The sequence below is a fragment of the Pogona vitticeps genome, chromosome 14, assembly GCF_051106095.1.
Source record: "Pogona vitticeps strain Pit_001003342236 chromosome 14, PviZW2.1, whole genome shotgun sequence".
Taxonomy (NCBI): domain Eukaryota; kingdom Metazoa; phylum Chordata; class Lepidosauria; order Squamata; family Agamidae; genus Pogona; species Pogona vitticeps.
Window position 1 is genome coordinate 9,695,078 of NC_135796.1, and position 19,527 is coordinate 9,714,604.

The 19,527-nt window shown below is 46.9% G+C and overlaps 1 protein-coding gene across 1 annotated transcript; it reads left to right on the top strand.

Annotated features, from left to right (window-relative positions):
* The first annotated feature begins 646 nt into the window (after positions 1-646).
* Positions 647-19,469, top strand: LOC140702631 (uncharacterized). Its single transcript, XM_078381658.1, has 11 exons — positions 647-774; positions 13,959-14,186; positions 14,996-15,069; positions 15,421-15,490; positions 15,640-15,710; positions 16,079-16,130; positions 16,373-16,452; positions 16,847-16,916; positions 17,472-17,913; positions 18,206-18,264; positions 19,334-19,469. Exons 2-9 carry the CDS (start codon positions 14,154-14,156, stop codon positions 17,520-17,522), a joined length of 501 nt encoding a protein of 166 aa, XP_078237784.1. The 5' UTR covers positions 647-774; positions 13,959-14,153; the 3' UTR covers positions 17,523-17,913; positions 18,206-18,264; positions 19,334-19,469.
* Positions 19,470-19,527: the final 58 nt, after the last annotated feature.

Sequence of the window (19,527 nt, forward strand, 5' to 3'; positions counted from 1 at the left end):
GCTGCTTCAGAGCCACAGGGGCACCGGTCATACCACCCTTAGGGCATCGTTTGTGTTTCAAAGAGATACATGGGTTCCTGTGGGGATGGTTTTGAGATGTGTAATAAATCTGGAGATATCAGTTATCACATGCAAAGTTGCTTTCGAAGAACATTTCTGAATGGCTAAAAAACTTGGTTGAGTTAAGAAAGCTGTCGGGGAAAAAAACTGATTTGTTTGAAATGTGGTGCTGGAGGAAAGTTTTGGGGATTCTCTGATCAGCCAGAAAGAAGAACAAGTAGGTCTTTGATCAAATGGAGCCTGAACTATCCCTGGAGGCGAATCTATTGAAACCAAGGGTGTCCCAAGGCAACCTAGTCAGCATTAGAAGGCAATCTTTGAATGTGCAAAGCAGGTAGACCAATCTTTTTGAGGAACCGACCCTCCTGATGGGAAGAAGGATGGCCGCCCCCCTCTCAGCCCAGCCCGATATCCGCCACCAGCCCCTCCTGCCTCTGGAGCCTCACTTCTGGGAGAGGCTAGGGATGAACTTGCCCCCCCTGGGCTAGCTGGGAAGGGGCACCAGAAGCGCCCAGTGGCCCAGGAGGAGGAGGAGGAGGGAAGCCAGGAGGAGGACGTGGGGTTTGGTGTCTGGGGGAAGGGAGATGGCTCCAGAGGCAACGGGGCTTCTTAAGCGCAGGAGCCGGGCCAGGAAAGCGGTTGGCAGCCCCACTGGCAGCCCCACCCCTGAAGCCCTTTGGGAGCAGAGACGTGTTTTTATTCAAAAACATGGAGGTTCTTTGCTGGGTTCCATGACGGTGTTGCCTTTGCGACCGGGTTCTGAGCCATCCCGGGGCAACCGGTCATTTGTGCTCAAGGCAGGGTCACCAAGGGAGGTCTCTCCCGGGGATCCTCTCTCGGTGGCTCGCTTTTTGGCACAAGGACTGCCCCCGCTAAAGGAGCATCCAGCCCCAGCGATGGCAGGAAGGAGAATCACTCGTGTGTTCCAGGTAAGAGACCACAGGAGGGGTTGAGTGGCAGGCGGGAGGGCTGGGCGAGGACCCCCTTTTATGTTCCCGGCCCCTGGCCAGCAGAGAGACAGCCCTGAAGGAGAGGGAAAACGGCAACAGCCCCCTTGGGTGTCGCTTTGCTCCTTTCGGGAAGCTCGGGGGGGGGGATCTGGCTCCCAACTTGCTGCTTGGTCCTGGAGTCCCTGAAAAGAAGAGGGAGCTCAGGGGAGGTTGGACTGCCAAGGAATCCTGTAAAGAAAAGAGAAGCATGAACCGGAGGACCTTCAGACTCTCCCCCAGGAGCCAACCTCTGTCTGGAGTCAGGGACGTCCCCCCTTTTCCTCCTCCCCCAGGAGCCCCCTTTCCCAGGGCAAGGCCCTCCTGCCTTCAGCAGGAGAAGCCATGACTTCAACCTTACCCAGGAGACGGGAGCCGACAAATGGGTCTCCTTCGCCTGCACATGATGGGGGATGTCCTCCTTCCTGACCGGGCAACGGGAAGAGGGCAGAACAGGTCAGGAACGGAAGGCAGAAGTGCCAGGACTCCCTCCATTAGCCCCAGTTCCTCTTTCCAGCTGCTGGGCTCTGCTTCCAAAATCAGCACTCCCCTCCCATCCTCTCCTTTCCGGCCACTGGGAGACCCCCAGGAACCAGCTTACGGAAAGGGTTCCTCCCGCCCCCCGGCCTTTGCCTGACCACCCCTTCGTTTGCCCTGGCTCTGAGGGTGGTGGGGAGGGAGGTCTGGGGGTCCTGTGGCAGGCACACATCCCTTCCCGTCCCTTTGCAGAAAAGGGACTACCTTTCCACAGTGGCCTCTTCCACTGGAGCCACGTTCTGGCTCTTCTGCTCCACATCCTGGGAACCCTGTTGATGAATGAGAGTCATGGAGGACATTCGGACCCTCCCCCAGAATCCCACCGGCCTCTCAGGTCCTGAAGGGGTTCCCTCGAGAGCCCCGTGCCCAGCGCACGGCTCTCGTCTCTTCTCGATGAGGAGACATTGTCTCATCCATACCGAGGCGACGGAGACAGGCTCCAACTGAGTCTCTTCTTCCTCCTCCTCCTCCAGGTGACTGCCTTCGCTGACTGGGCTGTGAGAAGAAGAGGACATCGAACCAGGTCAGAAGCGGAAGCCATCTGAGCCCCACAGGATGAACCTAGGGCTCCAGCCACAGGTAGCCCCTTTGCCTGATCCGCCCGCCGCCCTTGTCCTGGCTCTCATTCCCTGCCGGAGAACTAAAACCAACTGAAACCTAAAATTGGGTGCTAACATAGTGATGGCTCCTTCCTACTTCACAGAGTCTTCTGACACTTTCATTGTCTTTCTTAAACCTTGCGGAGCGTGGGACGCAGCCCCACATTCAAATGACTTCCCTTGAATAAGCCGGCCACCCTTTTCTCTGCCCCACCTCTCAACACCAAAGTCTCAGTGAGACAACCCCTCATTGAAAAGACCTATTTCAGGGGAAAAAAAATCAATCAGTTTGAAGGAAGCTCTTGATATCATGACTTGGTAAGCAGTCAAATATATGAGCAGATATGAGTTTGAGAGTTTTCTGAGTCTGGGTGGCTCACGGGATGGGATGGAGTGGGTGCCTCACCCCAAACTTTCTGGGAGGGCAACCTTCCCCCTGGTCATCAGCCTTGGCTGCTTCAGAGCCACAGGGGCACCGGTCATACCACCCTTAGGGCATCGGTTGTGTTTCAAAGAGATACATGGGTTCCTGTGGGGATGGTTTTGAGATGTGTAATAAATCTGGAGGTCTCAGTTACCAGATGCAAAGTTGCTTTCGAAGCACATTTCTGAATGGCTAAAAAACTTGGTTGAGTTCAGAAAGCTGTCGGGGAAAAAAAACTGATTTGTTTGAAATGTGGTGCTGGACGAAAGTTTTGGGGATCCTCTGATCGGCCAGAAAGATGAACAAGTGGGTTTTTGATCAAATAGAGCCCGAAGTGTCCCTGGAGGCAAATCTATTGAAACCAAGGCTGTCCTACTTTGGGTCCATCATGAGAAGACAGGATTCTCTGGAAAAGACATTCGTTCTGGAAGAAGGTGCAAGGGGAAAGATGAAGAGGAAGACCATGGAGGAGATGATCTGACCCCCTGAAGGAAGCCCCAGGCTTGAGTTTAGAAGAGCTGAACTGGACAGTTGAGGACAAAACCTCTTGGAGATCACTCATTCATAGGGGCGCAATAAGTCAGAGGTGACTTGCCAGCATATAATAACGACAAAAAGTGATTATGGACCTCAGAAGGGAATGGCAATGGTGTCTCTGAGCTTTGAAGCCTCTGGAAAGACTGGCATCAATGGAGAATTTTGTGAGTTGCCAGTTCATCTCCTAAGCAGGCGGGGCCTCTTGGCCCCTTTCTTGGAAGGCTCTCTCTTAGGGGCCGTGGCCAAGCACCACGGCACTGCCACCAAGTGCCCTCATGGCAACTGCTCCAGTGCTCCTGGTTTGGCAACTGGGGCAAAGAAGGGGGTGCAGATCTGCAGGGATCCCCACGGATCTTCTGCATCCTAAGAAGCCTTGAGAAGACAGAACATCGCTGCCACCAGTGCTACGCCAAGTCCTAACCTTTTTTCTAGCACTGTCTTCTGCCACTCACTTACTGAAGCAACCTGTTCCATAGACCCATCTTTTATTTTTTCAAAGAATCATATAAGATGTGCTCTGCAAACTAGATCAAGAAACGTTCGATCAATCAATCAATCAATGAGAAAGAAAGAAAGGGAAAAAATTAAATTTCTAAGAAGAATTTCTCCTTTATACATCCTGGCCAAACGTTATGAGTTCATGATGATCATCCTCCCAACTTTCTGAGGGACTTGTTCTTCATTAACTTATACCTGATTTCTCATCTCCAGTTTGAAAGTATGAGCAGATATCCTTCCCCCCCCCCAATAAACTTTTCTGCAATATTTCTCTATGAAAATCTACTTTCCTCCCTAAAGCGAAACTCCACACAAACCCACACAGAAAGAAAGGGGGGGGGGACTATAACTTTGGCAACCGGGAGAAAAGAAGGGGGAGCAGATCTGAACAGTGGAGGAAGTGACCCCAAATATGCCAGGGCAATGCATGCCATCTGGTTTTAATTTTCCCATCTTCAGGAGCTTTCCAAGACACAGAAGCCATGTTGAGGACAACTCAAAAATTTAATTTTTAAATTTTTATTATTATATAAGTTACAATCCTATGATCACATAACAAAAAAGGAAAAGGTATTAATTAGTTATACTTCCAATAATTTTCTCATCTATACTAATAATATTTGAACATATATATATGTTTTTCTAACCCTACAATTGTTCAGACTAACCAGCATTTCAGCCCATTTTCCATTTGATTTCCTGCATCAGAGGACGACAAGGGATGGCATCCTTCCATAAATTTATCTAGTTTTATTTAATCCCGATAGAGTTTAATACGATAGGTCAGTTTTTCCATCAGAGACAGTCTCCATATTCTATTTTGAAATCTTTGCAAGGCCAAGTCCTGAGCGTTTTTCCACTGATGGGCAATTTCATTTTGGGCTTCTCCTAATATAATCTCAATTAATTCTTTATTCACAGTGTTTTCGTTCCCTCTGGTAAATAACGAAAAAAGTGGCAAAGCTTCATTTGAAATTATTTTTTATTTTGTTATACTTTCCAACCACTTAATTACCTCAGACCGGAACATTTCCGCTCTTGGGCATGTTAGCCCCATATATGTATTCCAGGGTTCCTTTATTCCTACACTTCCTCCCACACATGTCTGATATTCTTTTATTTATTCTGTTTAATTTTACAGGCTATAAGGACCATCTGTGCACTACCTTTAGCACGGTTTCTTTAGCTTGAGATGAAACTGATTCACAAGGTTGAGAGATCCATATTCTTTTCTACGTGTTTTCTAATATCTCAGTTTTTAAATTTGTCTCCCAAACTGTCTGGATCCCACATTCTTTCCAAGTCCTTTATCAAGAACACTCTAATAAAGTACCGAAATTCACCCTGTCTTCCTTTTATTCTCTCCACCGATATAATATTTCTTTATTTCTGTTCCTGGTCTTTTCACATGTGTCAAACTCAAGGCCTGTGGGCCAAATCCAGCCTACCAGGCCTTTTTCTGTGGCCTTTGCCGTGTTTTAATCAGGAAAGTGGCCAAAAGAGCCTTAAAATTGACTCGATGACAGGAGAAGAATAAAAAGATGGCAGTTCCTTTCTCCTGACAAAGTCTAGAGTAGAGGATGGCTCAAAGGCCACCGTGAGAGAAGGAGCCCCCGGCAGGCCCCTCGCTCTCGGATTGTATGGGTCCTTTTTCACAATCTGCATGTGACAAAGAACAGCCCTCACCTCAAATGTGATTCAAAGAGTGAATAGAAACCAGATATTTTCCCCCTATTATGGAAATAAGTTGAGATTTTTAGAAATACAGAATTTGGAGAAACCATAATGCTTCTCTCTGTCCTTCCAAGTCTTCAGGAACTGAGTTCTTTCAAGTTAGGATCTGAATCCCTGCATTTTCTGTAGTGTTTGGGCAAAATTACAACTTTCCACCTTTTTTTTTTAAATACAGCCCCCTTATTTTAAGGTGTAGTAAAAGTCACCATCATGGGTAGTTATAAAGGATTATTAAGGTGAGAGAGAGGGGGCTAATGTTGAAAAGAGGGGGTCAGTCTGGATTAACACTGTCACAGACTGTCTAGAATCCTGTTTCACCCGTTCAACTATGCAACCCTGGTGAAGTGATCCCTTGTGGCTATAGTGTGGTGATTTCAAGGGCATTAAAAAGGTGCCACCATTTTTTCAGATTTCAGGGATCCCCACGGATCTTCTGCATCCTAAGAAGCCTTGAGAAGCCAGAACATGGCTGCCATCAGTGCTACGCCAAGTCCTAACCTTTTTTCTAGCACTGTCTTCTGCCACTCACTTACTGAAGCAATCTGTTCCATAGACCCATCACTTATTTTTTCAAAGAATCATATAAGATGTACTCTGCAAACTAGATCAAGAAACATTCGATCAATCAATCAATCAATGAGAAAGAAAGAAAGGGAAAAAATTAAACTTCTAAGAAGAATTTCTCCTTTATATATCCTGGCCAAAAGTTATCAGTTCATGATGATCATCCTCCCAACTTTCTGAGGGACTTGTTCTTCATTAACCTATACCTGATTTCTCATCTCCCGTTTCAAAGTACGAGCAGAAATCCTTCCCCCCCCCCCCAATAAACTTTTCTGCAATATTTCTCTATGAAAATCTACTTTCCTTCCTAAAGCGAAGCTGCACACAAACACACACAGAAAGAAAGAGGGGGGACTATAACTTTGGCAGCGGGGAGAAAAGAAGGGGGAGCAGATCTGAACCGTGGAGGAGGTGACCCCAAATATGCCAGGGCAATGAATGCCATCTGGCTTTAATTTTCCCATCTTCAGAAGATTTCCAAGACAAAGAAGCCATTTTGAGGAAAACTCAAAAATTTAATTTTAAATTTTTTATTATTCCATAAGTTACAATCCTCTGATCACATAACAAAAAAGGAAAAAGTAGTCATTAGTTATACTTCCAATAATTGTCTCATCTATACTAATAATATTTGAACATTCATATATGTTTTTCTTCTAATCCTACAATTGTTCAGACTAACCAGCTTTTCAACCCATTTTCCATTTGATTTCCTGCATCAGAGGACGACAAGGGATGCCACCCTTCCATAAATTTATCTAGTTTTATTTCATCCCGATAGAGTTTAATATGATAGGTCAGTTTTTCCATCAGAGACAGTCTCCATATTCTATTTTGAAATCTTTGCAAGGCCAAGTCCTGAGCGTCCTTCCACTGATGGGCAATTTCGTTTTGGGCTCCTCCTAATATAATCTCAATTAGCTCTTTATTCACTGTGTTTTTGTTCCCTCTGGTAAATAACGAAAAAAGCGGCAAAGCTTCATTTGAAATTATTTTTTCTTTTGTTATACTTTCCAACCACTTAATTACCTCAGACCAGAACCTCTCCGCTATTGGGCATGTTAACCACATATATGTATTCCAGGGTTCCTTTATTCCTACACTTCCTCCCACATATGTCTGATATTCTTTTATTTATCCAGTTTAATTTTACAGGCTATAAGGACCATCTGTGCACTACCTTTAACACAGTTTCTTTAGCTTGAGATGAAACTGATTTATAAGGTTGAGAGATCAATATTCTTTCCAAGTGGTTTTTAATATCTGTTTTTAAATTTGTCTCTCAAACTATCTGGATCCCATGTTGTTTCCAAGTCGTTTATCTAGAATACTTTAATAAAGTACTGAAATTAACCCTGTCTTCCCTTTATTCTCTCTGCCAATATAATATTTCTCTATTTCTGTTCCTGGTCTGTTTCACAAGTGTCAAATTCAAGGCCCGTGGTCCAAATCCGGTGCACCAGGCCTTTTTCTGTGACCTTCGCCGTGTTTTAATCAGGAAAGTGGCCAAAAGAGCCTTAAAATTGACTCGATGACAGGAGAAGAATAAAAAGATGGCAGTTCCTTTCTCCTGACAAAGTGTAGAGTTCAGGAGGGCTCAGAGGCCACCGTGAGATGAGCCCCCTGGCAGGCCCCTCACTCTTGTATTGTATGGGCTCTTTTCAAATCTGCTTGTTACAAAGCACGGCCCTCACATCAAATGTGATTCAAAGAGCGAATAGTAACCAGATATTTTCCCCCTACAATGGAAATAAGTTGAGATTTTTAGAAATACAGAATTTGGAGAAACCATACTGCTTCTCTCTGTCCTTCCAAGTCTTCAGGAGTTCAGCTCTTCCAAGTCAGGTTCTGAATCCCTGCATTTTCTGTAGTGCTTTGGCAAAATTACAATTTTCCACCTCTTTTTTAAAAATACAGCCCCCTTATTTTAAGTTGTAGGAAAAGTCACCATCATGGGTACTTATAAAGGATTATTAAACTGAGAGAGGGGAGGGGTAATGTTGAAAACGGGGTCAGTCTGGATTAACACTCTCACAGACTGGCTAGAATCCTGTTTCACCCGTTCAAATGTGCAACCCTGGTGAGGTGATCCCTTCTGGCCATACTGTGGTGATTTCAAGGGCATTAAAAAGTTGCCACCATTTTTTTAAAAGTTTTCAGGGATCTCCACAGATCTTCTGCATCCTAAGAAGCCTTGAGAAGCCAGAACATGGCTGCCACCAGTGCTACACCAAGTCTTGGCCTTTTTTCTAGCACTGTCTTCTGCCACTCATTTACTGAAGCTGTCTGTTCCAATGACCAATCTTTTATTTTTTTCAAAGAATCACATAAGATGTGCTCTGCAAACTAGATCAAGAAACTATCGATCAATTAATCAATCAATCAATGAGAAAGAAAGAAAGTAAGAAAGAAAGAAATTAAATTTCTAAGAAGAATTTCTCCTTTATATCTGATCAGAAGTTATGAGCTCATGATGATCTTCCTCCCAACTTTCGGAGGGACTTGTTCTTCATTAATCTATACTTGATTTCTCATATCCAGTTTGAAAGTAAGAGCAGAAATGCTTTCCACCCCCCCTCAATAAACTTTTCTGCAGTATTTCTCTATAAAAATCTACTTTCCTTCCTAAAGCGAAGCTGCACACAAACACACACAGAAAGAAAGAGAAATGGGGGTGTAACTTTGGCAGCCGGGAGAAAAGAAGGGGGTGCAGATCTGAACAGTGGAGGGGTGACCCCAAATATGCCAGGGCAATGAATGCCATCTGGCTTTAATTTTCCCATCTTCAGGAGCTTTCCAAGACAAAGAAGCCATTTTGAGGAAAACTCAAAAATTTAATTTTAAATTTTTATTATTATTTAAGTTACAATCCTCTGATCACATAACAAAAAAAGAAAAAGTATTAATTAGTTATACTTCCAATAATTTTCTCATCTATACTAATAATATTTGAACATTTATATATGTTTTTCTTCTAACTCTACAATTGTTCAGACTAACCAGCACTTCAGCCCATTTTCCATTTGATTTCCTGCATCAGAGGAAGACAAGGGATGGCATCCTTCCATAAATTTATCTAGTTTTATTTCACCCCGATAGAGTTTAATACAATAGGTCAGTTTTTCCATCAGAGGCAGTCTCCATATTCTATTTTGAAATCTTTGCAAGGCCAAGTCCTGAGCGTCCTTCCACTGATGGGCAATTTGATTTTGGGCTCCTCCTAATATAATCTCAATTAGTTATTTATGCACAGTATTTTCGTTCCCTCTGGTAAATAATGAAAAAAGCGGCAAAGCTTCATTTGAAGTATTTTTTTCTTTTGTTATACTTTCCAACCACTTAATTACCTCAGTCCTAAACATTTCCATTCTTGGGCATGTTAACCACATATATGCATTCCAGGGTTCCTTTATTCCTATACTTCCTCCCGCACATGTCTGAGGAGAGCTCAGAGGCCACTGTGAGAGAAGGAGCCGCCTGGCAGGCCCCTCGCTCTTGGATTGTATGGGCTCTTTTCAAATCTTCATGTTACAAAGCACGGCCCTCACCTCAAATGTGATTCAAGGAGCAAATAGTATCCAGATATTTTCCACCTATAATGGAAATAAGTTGAGATTTTTAGAAATACAGAATTTGGAGAATCCACAACGCTTATATCTGTCGTTCCAAGTCTTCAGGATCTGAATCCCTGCATTTTCTGTAGTGTTTTGGCAAAATTACAACTTTCCATCTCTTTTTTTTTAATTACAGCCCCCTTATCTTACATTGTAGGAAAAGTCACAATCATGGGGATTTATAAAGGAATATTAAGGTGAGAGAGAGGGAGAGAGGATGATGTTGAAAAGAGGGGGTGAGTCTGGAATAACAATCTCACAGACTGGCTAGAATCCTGTTTCACCCGTTCAAATGTGCAACCCTGGTGAGGTGATCCCTTGTGGCCATAGTGTGCTGATTTCAAGGGCATTAAAAAGGTGCCACCTTTTTTTTCAGATTTCAGGGATCCCCACGGATCTTCTGCATCCTAAGTAGCCTTGAGAAGCCAGAACATGGCTGCCGCCGATGCTACGTCAAGTCCTGGCCTTTTTTCTAGCACTGTCTTCTGCCACTCATTTACTGAAGCTATCTGTTCCAATGACCCATCTTTTATTTTTTCAAAGAATCACATAAGATGTGCTCTGCAAACTAGATCAAGAAACTATCAATCAATCAATAAATGAGAAAGAAAGAAAATTATACTTTTAAGAAGAATTTCTCATTTATGTATCCTGGCCATAATGAGCTCATAATGATCATCCTCCCAACTTTCTGAGGGACTCGTTCTTCATTAAGCTATACCTGATTTCTCATCTCTAGTTTGAAAGTAAGAGCAGAAATGCTTTTCCCCCCTCAATAAACCTTTCTGCAATATTTCTGTGTAAAAATCTAGTATCCTTTCCTTCCTAAAGCAAAGCTGCACACAAACACACACAGAAAGAAAGAGAGGGAAAGAGGATATAACGTAAGAGATGCAGATCACGAAATAACGCCCTCAATTTGGGCTCCGGCCTGGAAGGAAGCATATGGTGGGCTCTGATGCCAAGGCCCACCTTAACCCCTTTTGCAGTTCTATCGAATGGGCTGTGCCAGACACCCTGTTCCTGAGGAGGCAGGATGTGCCCATCCGTGAAGTAAACGACTTCTGAAAATAAGCCCACCCTTCCCTTGAATAACGTCCCACACACACCGTTTAAGGGCATGGATAAAATCTGGGGAGTTACGCACAGCAAAGGGACAGGTTTCTGCAGGAAGCTTTTGCTGGTTGGGGAAAAGAGAATCGTTTTGAAGATGAAAACAGGGTTGGTCTGGAAAATAATTCTTTTAAAAAAACATTATTCGTTTTTCACTATACATTCAATTTGTGCTTGTTAAACATCGAGTTACATGGGTTTGCTTATAGTCATTTCTTTTTCCGTCTTGGTGATTTAATCCTTTCTCCAATCTTATAGCCATTTGTAGAACAAATTCCACACATTAAAGTATTCTGAATCTTCTTTCTATCTCAGTCTCAATATGACTCTATCTGTTTCTGCACAGTCTAAAATCTTCTTAATTATCTCTTCTTGTGTTGGTATTTCTTTGTTTTTCCAGTGTTGTGCAAACACAATCCGAGCTGCTGTCACAATATGCAGTTTTAGGTAAACCGATTGTTTATCAAAATCTTCTAGTAAAATTCCTAATAAAAGCAGTTCTGGTTTAAAATCTATACATTTTTAAGCATTTTAACCAACCATGTCTTTATTTTAGTCCAGTATTGTTTTGCTTTTTCACATGTCCACCATACATGATAATAGGTACCTACTTTTTGTTCACATTTCCAAAATTTACTAGACATATTTGGAAACATTTCGGCAATTCTGGCAGGTGGTAAATGCCATCTATCATTTTATAAAGATTTTCTTTACACAAAGTCGCCATTCTTATTTTACAATTTCTATTCCACAATTTCTCCCACTTCTCCAATACAAAACTGTGCCCCCAAATGATTAGCCCATTGCACGATTATTTCTTTAACTTGCTATTTGTGCATTTTCCAATTCAAAAGCAGTTTGTATAGTTTCTTAATTAGTTTATCGTCTGAGGTGAACAATATTTGCTCAAATGCCATTTGTTCCTTATAAAAGCCATATTTAACATCTTTATCGTGTCTAATCTGAATTTGCATCAGTGGCCACCATGACAAGCCTAATCCATGAGCAATAAACTCTCGTTTTGGTTTTAATTCCCCTTCTGTATCTAGTACATCTTTCTAGCATAAAATTGCCCCAAAATTCCTGAGATTTGGGTGCACAAATGCTTCCGTGGGTGAAAGCCACCTAGGTATTTTTATGTATATTTTCTTTTTTATCTTTTCCCATATTATCACTAGTAAGTTTCTAATATAATGAGTTTGAAAGTACAGTATCTATAGGTTTTGGCTTTCTCATACCATAGAAAGGCATGCCAGCCCAATTGTAGACCATGTCCTTCTAGGTAGAGCAGCCTTTTATTCCTCAAAGTGATCCATTCTTTAAGCCAAACGAAAGTACATGCTTGGTAATATAACTCCCAGTCTGTTAGTACAAATCCTCCTTTTTCTTTAGATTCTTGTAGCATTTTCAGTTTTATTCTTGCCTTTTTCCCTTGGCAAATGAACTTTAGAATCATCTTATTTAAATCCTCAAAATATTTCCTTTCTATTTCGTTTGGTACTCTTTGGAACAAAAAAAGTACAGTAGTTTTGGTAAGATACACATTTTAATTGTCGCTATCCTTCCTAGCCGTGGCGGCGCTGCGGGTTATGAAAATGAAATGACTGTAAAATAAAACATCCCCCAGAAAATAAGCCTTAATGCCTCTTTTTGAAGCAAAAATTAATATAAGACCTTGTCTTATTTTGGGGATAACATGGTATAGTCCCAAATATTTTTTTTTTTTACCATTTGTAACTTTGACATTTCCGATTTTTTTTGTTGTTAGATTTTTTTTGTGATAACTTTTGTTTTCTCCTTCTTGATTTTCAGTCCTGATACTTCTCCCTATTCGTCGATCCTTTCTATTAATTTTGAGGTTGGTTTCAGTGGATCTTCTAAGATAAATATCAAATTGTCTGCAAATGCTTGCAGCTTGCATCTTTCACCCTTTTATTTTTGCTCCTCGGTTTGGTTTTGTTGAAGGCGACCCATTTCTGTGGGTTATCTTGCCCGTCTGTGGTGCAGAGGCTGATTTGTGTCACCGGTTGCCTCTTGGCTTTGGGAGACCCCGAATTGACCCACTGAGCTCTTTGCATGCAGGAAGGCAGGGTCCCTTGGAATGACCGGTGGCTTCCTTCTTGAACTCTGCTCACTTTGGATTCCCTTTGCAAATACCTAAAAAAACTATGACAACTACATCCATGAGTGGGTTTGCTCTGACCCTCATCTGAGCTCAAGACCTGCTGTTTCTCGGCAAAAGTCCAAAATGGGGGAAGCTGCTTTTCCTCCCAGTCCAGAAATTCCCAAGAAGAGGGGCGCTTGCCTTTCAACGATTGCAGCTAGAGACCTGTGGTGGCTGAAAGCCTACCACGTTGTCTTGGCTTTGTGTGGACTGGAACTCAGAGGTATAAGGGATATTTTGCAGTTCTCCAAAGCTTATGTTTAAAAGCAGAGTGGAATCAAATCAAATGTTCAAGAGGTAGGCATCAGCTGGGCTGAAGAAGCGCCCCCGTGCAACCCCCAAAAGAGCCACAGCTTGCTCTAAGACTTTTGATGGTATTCATGATAAAGCGTGTTTCATTGTGAGGCAGTGAAGTGGACTACTTAGGCCCGTGGTCTAGGGCCTGAAAGATCAATCTTCTAGTCCCCAGTGACCCACCAAACTCTGTGGATGACACTGGCCTTGCCGTTTTCCCTCGGCCTGGCCTTTCTCACAAACCATCTTGTGAGGCTAAATTTAAGGATCGGTGAGAACTCTGAATGGCCAATGGAGATTGTAGGAGAAAAAAAGTCAGGAGTGAATATAAAAAAGAAATAGATTCAGAAGTGTGCATGATTTATTTCTTGATTTAAAATATTTCACCTCGCCTTGTTCAGGAGAAAATGTCCCAAGGCGGCCGAGACAGCATTAAAAGCCAATCTTGGAAAGTGCAAAACAGGTAGACCAATCTTTTTGAGGAACCTGCCCTCCTGGTGGGAAGAAGGATGGCTGCCCCCCTCTCGGCCCAGCCCGATATCCGGGACCAGCCCCTCCTGCCTCTGGAGCCTCCCTTCTGGGAGACGCTCGGGATGAATTTGCCCCCCTGGGCTAGCCGGGAAGGGGCAACAGGAGCGCTCAGTGGCCTGGGAGTTGGAGGAGGGAAGCCAGGAGGAGAAGGAGGACATGGGGTTTGGGGTCTGGGAGAAGGGAGAGGGCTCCAGAGGCAACAGGGCTTCTTAAGCGCAGGAGCCGGACCAGGAAAGCGGTTGGCAGCCCCACCCCTTGAAGCCCTTTGGGAGCAGAGACGTGTTTTCATTCAAAAGCATGGAGGTTCTTTGCCCGGTTCCATAACCAGGGTTGTTGACAGGGTTGCCCGGGCGACCGGGTTCCGAGCCAGCATGGGGCCTATGGTCATTTGTGCTCAAGGCAGGGTCACCAAGGGAGGTCTCTCCCAGGGATCCTCTCTCGGTGGCTCGCTTTTCAGCACAAGGACTGCCCCCGCTAAAGGAGCATCCAGCCCCAGCGATGGCAGGAAGGAGAATCGCTTGTATGTTCCAGGTAAGAGACCACAGGAGGGGTTGTGGGGCACGCGGGAGGGCTGGGCGAGGGGCCCCCTTTTTGCTCCCGTCCCCGGGCCAGCAGAGAGACAGCCCTGAAGGAGAGGGGAAACAGCAGCAGCCCCCTTGGGTGTCCCTTTGCACCTTTCAGGGAGCTTGAGGGGGGGGGATCTGGCCCTCAACCTGCTCGTTGGTCCTGGAGTCCCCGAGAAATGGAAAGGCGGCTTTCTCAACAACCTCCCCCCCACCCCAGCCAAAGAACAGCAACTGTCTGCCCATGAATGTCCCAGGGATGCCTTTGGCCCCACCGGGTTTGCAGCCACATTTCTCTGACCTGGGAAAGGAGTTCCCCGAGTCAGCAAAGCCCCCCTTGCTCTCCTCCCCCTCAAAGGAACTTCCTGGCTGCAGAACCACCCCCCCAAGGCTTCTCCGAGTGACCAGCTACTGGGGGGGTGGGAAGAGTTTGACCTTCCTGCTTGGAGTGGGGCTTTGTGATGTGACTCTTGCTTCCCCAAATTCATTCATTTCTTTAAATATTACAATTTATTTTTGATTCGAAAATAAATCTAGAAAACAAACATCAAAACGCCCCCCCCCCCAAAAAAAATGGAGAGGGTGAGACAGAGAGATAAAGTTAGGAGAACCTAAAATCTCCTCATTGATACAAAGGGTCACTTCTCCATCCAGAGGGATCCTTAGTAACAACCTTTAGCGCTCTCCAACAAGGGGACCCCTTGAGATCCTGCCTGTTGTTGTTGTTGTTGCTGTTGCTTTGAACCCGAATTTCTGGCTCCTCTTTCTCTCTGCCAGCGTCTGAGGAGGTGCATCTGTACCTGCTGCCGAGGGACCCCTGAAGAGGAGCAGCCCCCCGCCCCACCTGCGAGGTAGGACCCCAAAGAGCCAATGGGCTGCCCTCTCCGGTATTTCCTAGAAACGATCCGAATGCAGGTCCCTGACCTCCAGGAGCCTCCATTGGACACACACTGGGTTTCCCATCGGCTGAGAAAAGAAGGGACGGAGTGGCCCCGAAGGGAGGAAGCCAGGAAAGAGGAGAAAAATCCAGATCGCTCCGATTCCCTCTCCGGGTGGGGGAGGCTCAGAGGACTTGGAGGGCAGGAAGGAGGGGAGGGACCACCACAGGTCAGGGGAGAACTCGATTTCCACATCATCCGATCTGGGAGGGGGGGCTGAAGTCTCTTGGGGTGCTGACCCGTCATGTCTTTTTCTCCTCTCAGGGTCAAGGAACAGCGGAAGGGAGGCCACTCTCAGCCAGGGCCCAGACTTGGGGAATTGAAGATCTCCTCGGTAAGGAGGGCAGTGAATGGCTTTGCCCTGGGAAAGGGGGCTCCCGGGGGAAGAGGGAAAGGGGGGTGACCTCCCTGACTCCAGAGGGAGGTGGCCTTCTGGCGCAGGGTCAGAATGTCCTCCATTAAACGCCTCTCTTTCATGGACAGGATTCCTTGGCAGTCCAACCTCCCCTGACCCCACGGAGCAGCTTGGGTTCCTCGTTAATATCAGCGGAAAAGTGAGTCAGACGAAGGGACCGGAAGGGGTGGCTTATTTCGGTTCAGAGACACCCCCGGACTCCATAGCAGGAGGAGGGGCTCGACTGGCCTTGCACACGTCCAACAACTTCTGCCCATCCTTCTAACTCCCTCCCGGGAAAGAGGGCTGGCCCTTGGCCAACCTCCTCCCAGCTGGCAGGGCAGGTCTTGCAAGAAGGAAAGGGAGCCTCTCTATTCAGAGGGAGTCTACCTTTGCCAGGAGGATCGGGAGGAGCCCCTTGGGAGGAGGCCGGCCACTGCTGTCCTGCTGGGTGGGAGAGGGCTCCCCCGACCAGGAGGCCCCTTCCGATGTCCTGTTCTCATCTCTTGGGTGGGCTTTTTCTCCTAGTCTCCTGCAGGTCCCACACCCAAGGAGGCTGGAGGAGGATTCCTTCAGTTGGGTAAGTGAGACCTGCTTTCCTTCCAGCCCCCCTGTCCCCGATGGGGTTTGGGCAGCAGCCCTTTCCTCACTGGAATGCTGTTCATGGAAGATAAGCAGGAAAGGGTGGCGGGCGGCTTTCCCCTAGGAAAGAGGGCTCCTGGGGGAAGAGGACAAGGGGGGACCTGCCAGACTCCAGAGGGAAGCGGGCTTCTGCCGGAGGGTCGGAACGTCCTCTGCTTCATGATTCCCTTTTATTTCCAGGATTCCCATGATGGCAACCTTCTTGAGCCTCCGGGCTTCCTGAGTAACTGGACCCTGGTGATGCAATCCAGTGCAGAAAGGTACTCTCCTCCATGCGATGGGATGGGAAGGGGTGTCCTGGTTTAGCCCATGTGCCCAACAGGCAATCCCGAAGCTCTGCCATCAACCTGAAAGCCAGGAGAAGGGCGAGGGGGGGGGAGGATCAGGCAAAGGGGCTACTTGTGGCTGGAGCCCCAGGTTCATCCCGTGGGTCTCAGCTTCTGTGTCTGACCTGGAGCATCTTCTTCCTACAGGCAAGTCAGAGAAGGCCATCAGTTGAAGGAGGAGGGGGAGGCTCAGAGGGCTTGGAGGGCAGGAAGGAGGGGAGGGACCACCACAGGTCCAGGGAGACCTTGATTTCCACCTCAGGCGATCTGGGGGGAGGCCCTGCGGTCTCTTGGGTGGCTGAACTCTTGTGTCATTTCCTTCTTTCAGGGTCAAGGAGCAGCCAAAGGCAGGCCAGCATCAGCCAGACCCCAATCTCCGGGATTCGGAGGTCTCTTCGGTAAGGAGGGCTATAGGTGACTTTCCCCTGGGAAAGGGGGCTCCCGGGGGAAGAGGGAAACGGGGGTCCTCCCGGACTTCTCTTTCATGAACAGGATTCCTTGGCAGTCCAACCTCCCCTGACCCGGCGGAGCAGCTTGGGTACCCTGTTGGTATCAGCGGAAAAGTGAGTCAGCCGAAGGGACCGGAAGGGGTGGCTTGGTTTGGTTCAGAGACACCCCCAGACTCCAGAGCAAGGGGAGGGGCTAGACTTGCACATGTCCAACGCCTTCTGTCCAGCTTTCTAGCTCCCTCCCGGGAAAGAGGGCTGGCCCTTGTCCAACCTCCTCCCAGCTGGCAGGGCAGGTCTCGCACCCAGTTCATGACTGCAAGAAGGAAAGGGAGCTCCTGTATTCAGAGGGAGTCTACCTTTGGCAGGAGGATTGGGAGGAGCCCCTCAAGAGGAGGCCGGCCACTGCTGCCCTGCTGGGTGGGAGAGGGCTCCCCCGACCAGGAGGCCCCTTCCGATGTCCTGTTCTCACCTCTTGGGTGGGCTTTTTCTCCTAGTCTCCTGCAGGTCCCTCACCCAAGGAGGCTGGAGGAGGATTCCTTCAGTTGGCTAAGTTAGACATCCTTTCCTTCCAGCCCCCCTGTCCCCGATGGGGTTTGGGCAGCAGCCCTTTCCTCACTGCAAAGCCGTGCATTAATGGGGCCAGTGGATCCTGGGAGGTGGGACGCAGGTAAGAGGAGCAGGAGGGGTTTAATGGGGCCAGTGGATCCTGGGAGGTGGGACGCAGGTAAGAGGAGCAGGAGGGGTTTTTCCTCCAGGGACTGCAATCCCAGCTTCGTTTCTCCTCCTGCTACACACAAAGGCTCGTAAAAGTAGGGGTCTCAAAATATCTTCTGCTTGAGTCCTGCTTGTCCTTTCAGCAAATCCTTCTTTTTCGTAGTTGTCCTTGGAGAACGACATGGGCAGCGAGGAGGATTTTGTGATGGAGACGTTAGATCAACTGCTCCAGGTAATGATCATCCAATGAACCAGATGAACAGCAAAGCAGCAAGTGCTGCCAGCCAAGGAAAGGGAGGGAAAGAGGGTTCAGGGCGTGTTGGGGGTTTGAGGGGCCACAGCCCTTGCCCACCCACCCATCAGAAGAGGCCCCTTCTTTACAAGACAAGGTGTGTTTTAAAAGTCCTTCCCATTATTGAAACATCATCTACACAGAGACAACATGCTAGGAAGGTCGCCGACACCTGAGTCTGTGTTTCTTTGCGCGTGGCCTCCTAATATCCTGATATTATGTTTTCACACAGGAGACACAGGACGTGACTGAGAATGCTGAGATTTAAAGGGGAGGAGAAATAAAAACCAGGTAAGAGCAAGAAAGAGGTTTTGCTGGAGTTGGCAGTTCAGTCTAAGCTGCCCACCAAGGACGGCAAAGTGCCAAGCAGAAAGCCTGAGAGAGAATCTTCTGGGGAGACTCCAGGTGGTTCTCTAACTCTCAGGGAGACGCTCAATCAACCATGGAAACTCACCGGGGGAGGGAAACTGGCAAAATTATTCCTAAGACCTGTTAGAGTCTCTGTCAGTCATTTTCAACTGGATGGCGCATGACGACACCAACACCTTCTTGACAAGCACATCTACACAAGCCCTTTGTCCTTTGGGGTGAGTTATTCAGGCAAAACCCTTATGTTTCTTTAGAAGACAAGGACCCAAAGCTGAGAACCACCTTTCCTTTCTTCTGTTCTCCCCCCCCGACCCTTGCATGCATAGGAGGAGGGGGCGCAGATTGTTCTCTGGCTCATTGCACCACAGTGCCATCACAGCCCCTCAGTGGCCTAAATATGGCAGTCGCCACCAGGCCTGACTGAGGAAAGGCTGCTGATCAAAACTCTGAGGCAAAATTGTCATTAATGAGGTGGCAGGATTCGACCCTGTGGGTATCCAGTTTTGTCCTTGAAGGGAAGTAAACCCTGGCTAAAAAGAGCACACAGAGGCTCTCTCTCTCTCTCTCTCTCTCTCTCTCTCTCTCTCTCTCTCTCTCTCTCTCTCTCTCTCTCTCTCTCTCTCTCTCTCTCTCTCTCTCTCTCTCTCTCTCTCACACACACACACACTCACACTCAAACACACACACACACACACACACACACAAACTTGGAAAAAAGATGATGCCAGGAAGTGTGCTCACCCAAGCTGGCTAGGAGAACACAGAGCATCAGAATCTGGTCGCATGGTTTTCTTCAGACTTTTCCCTCAGCATGGCAAGAACTTGAGACTTTTAGAAAGTCAGGTTTGGAAGAAACCGGAATTCATAGATGTGGCCTTCCAAGCCAAAGGCTTCCAGTGTGGCGCTCTTCAAAGTCACGATCTGAATCCCTGCAGTGTTAAATTACAATTTTCCACATCTTTATTTTCTTTTTTTTTTCTCTTTAATACAGGCTCCTCATCTTAACCAGCCAGACCAGCCATCCAGACCTCCAGACCTGCCAGCCAGACCAGCTAGCCAGCCAGGCAGCAATCCAGAAAAGCCAGGCAGCTGGACCAGCAGACCTGCCAGCCAGACCAGGCAGCAAGACCAGCCAGACCAAACAGCCAAACCAAACAGGCAGCCGGACCAGCTGGACCAGCCAGC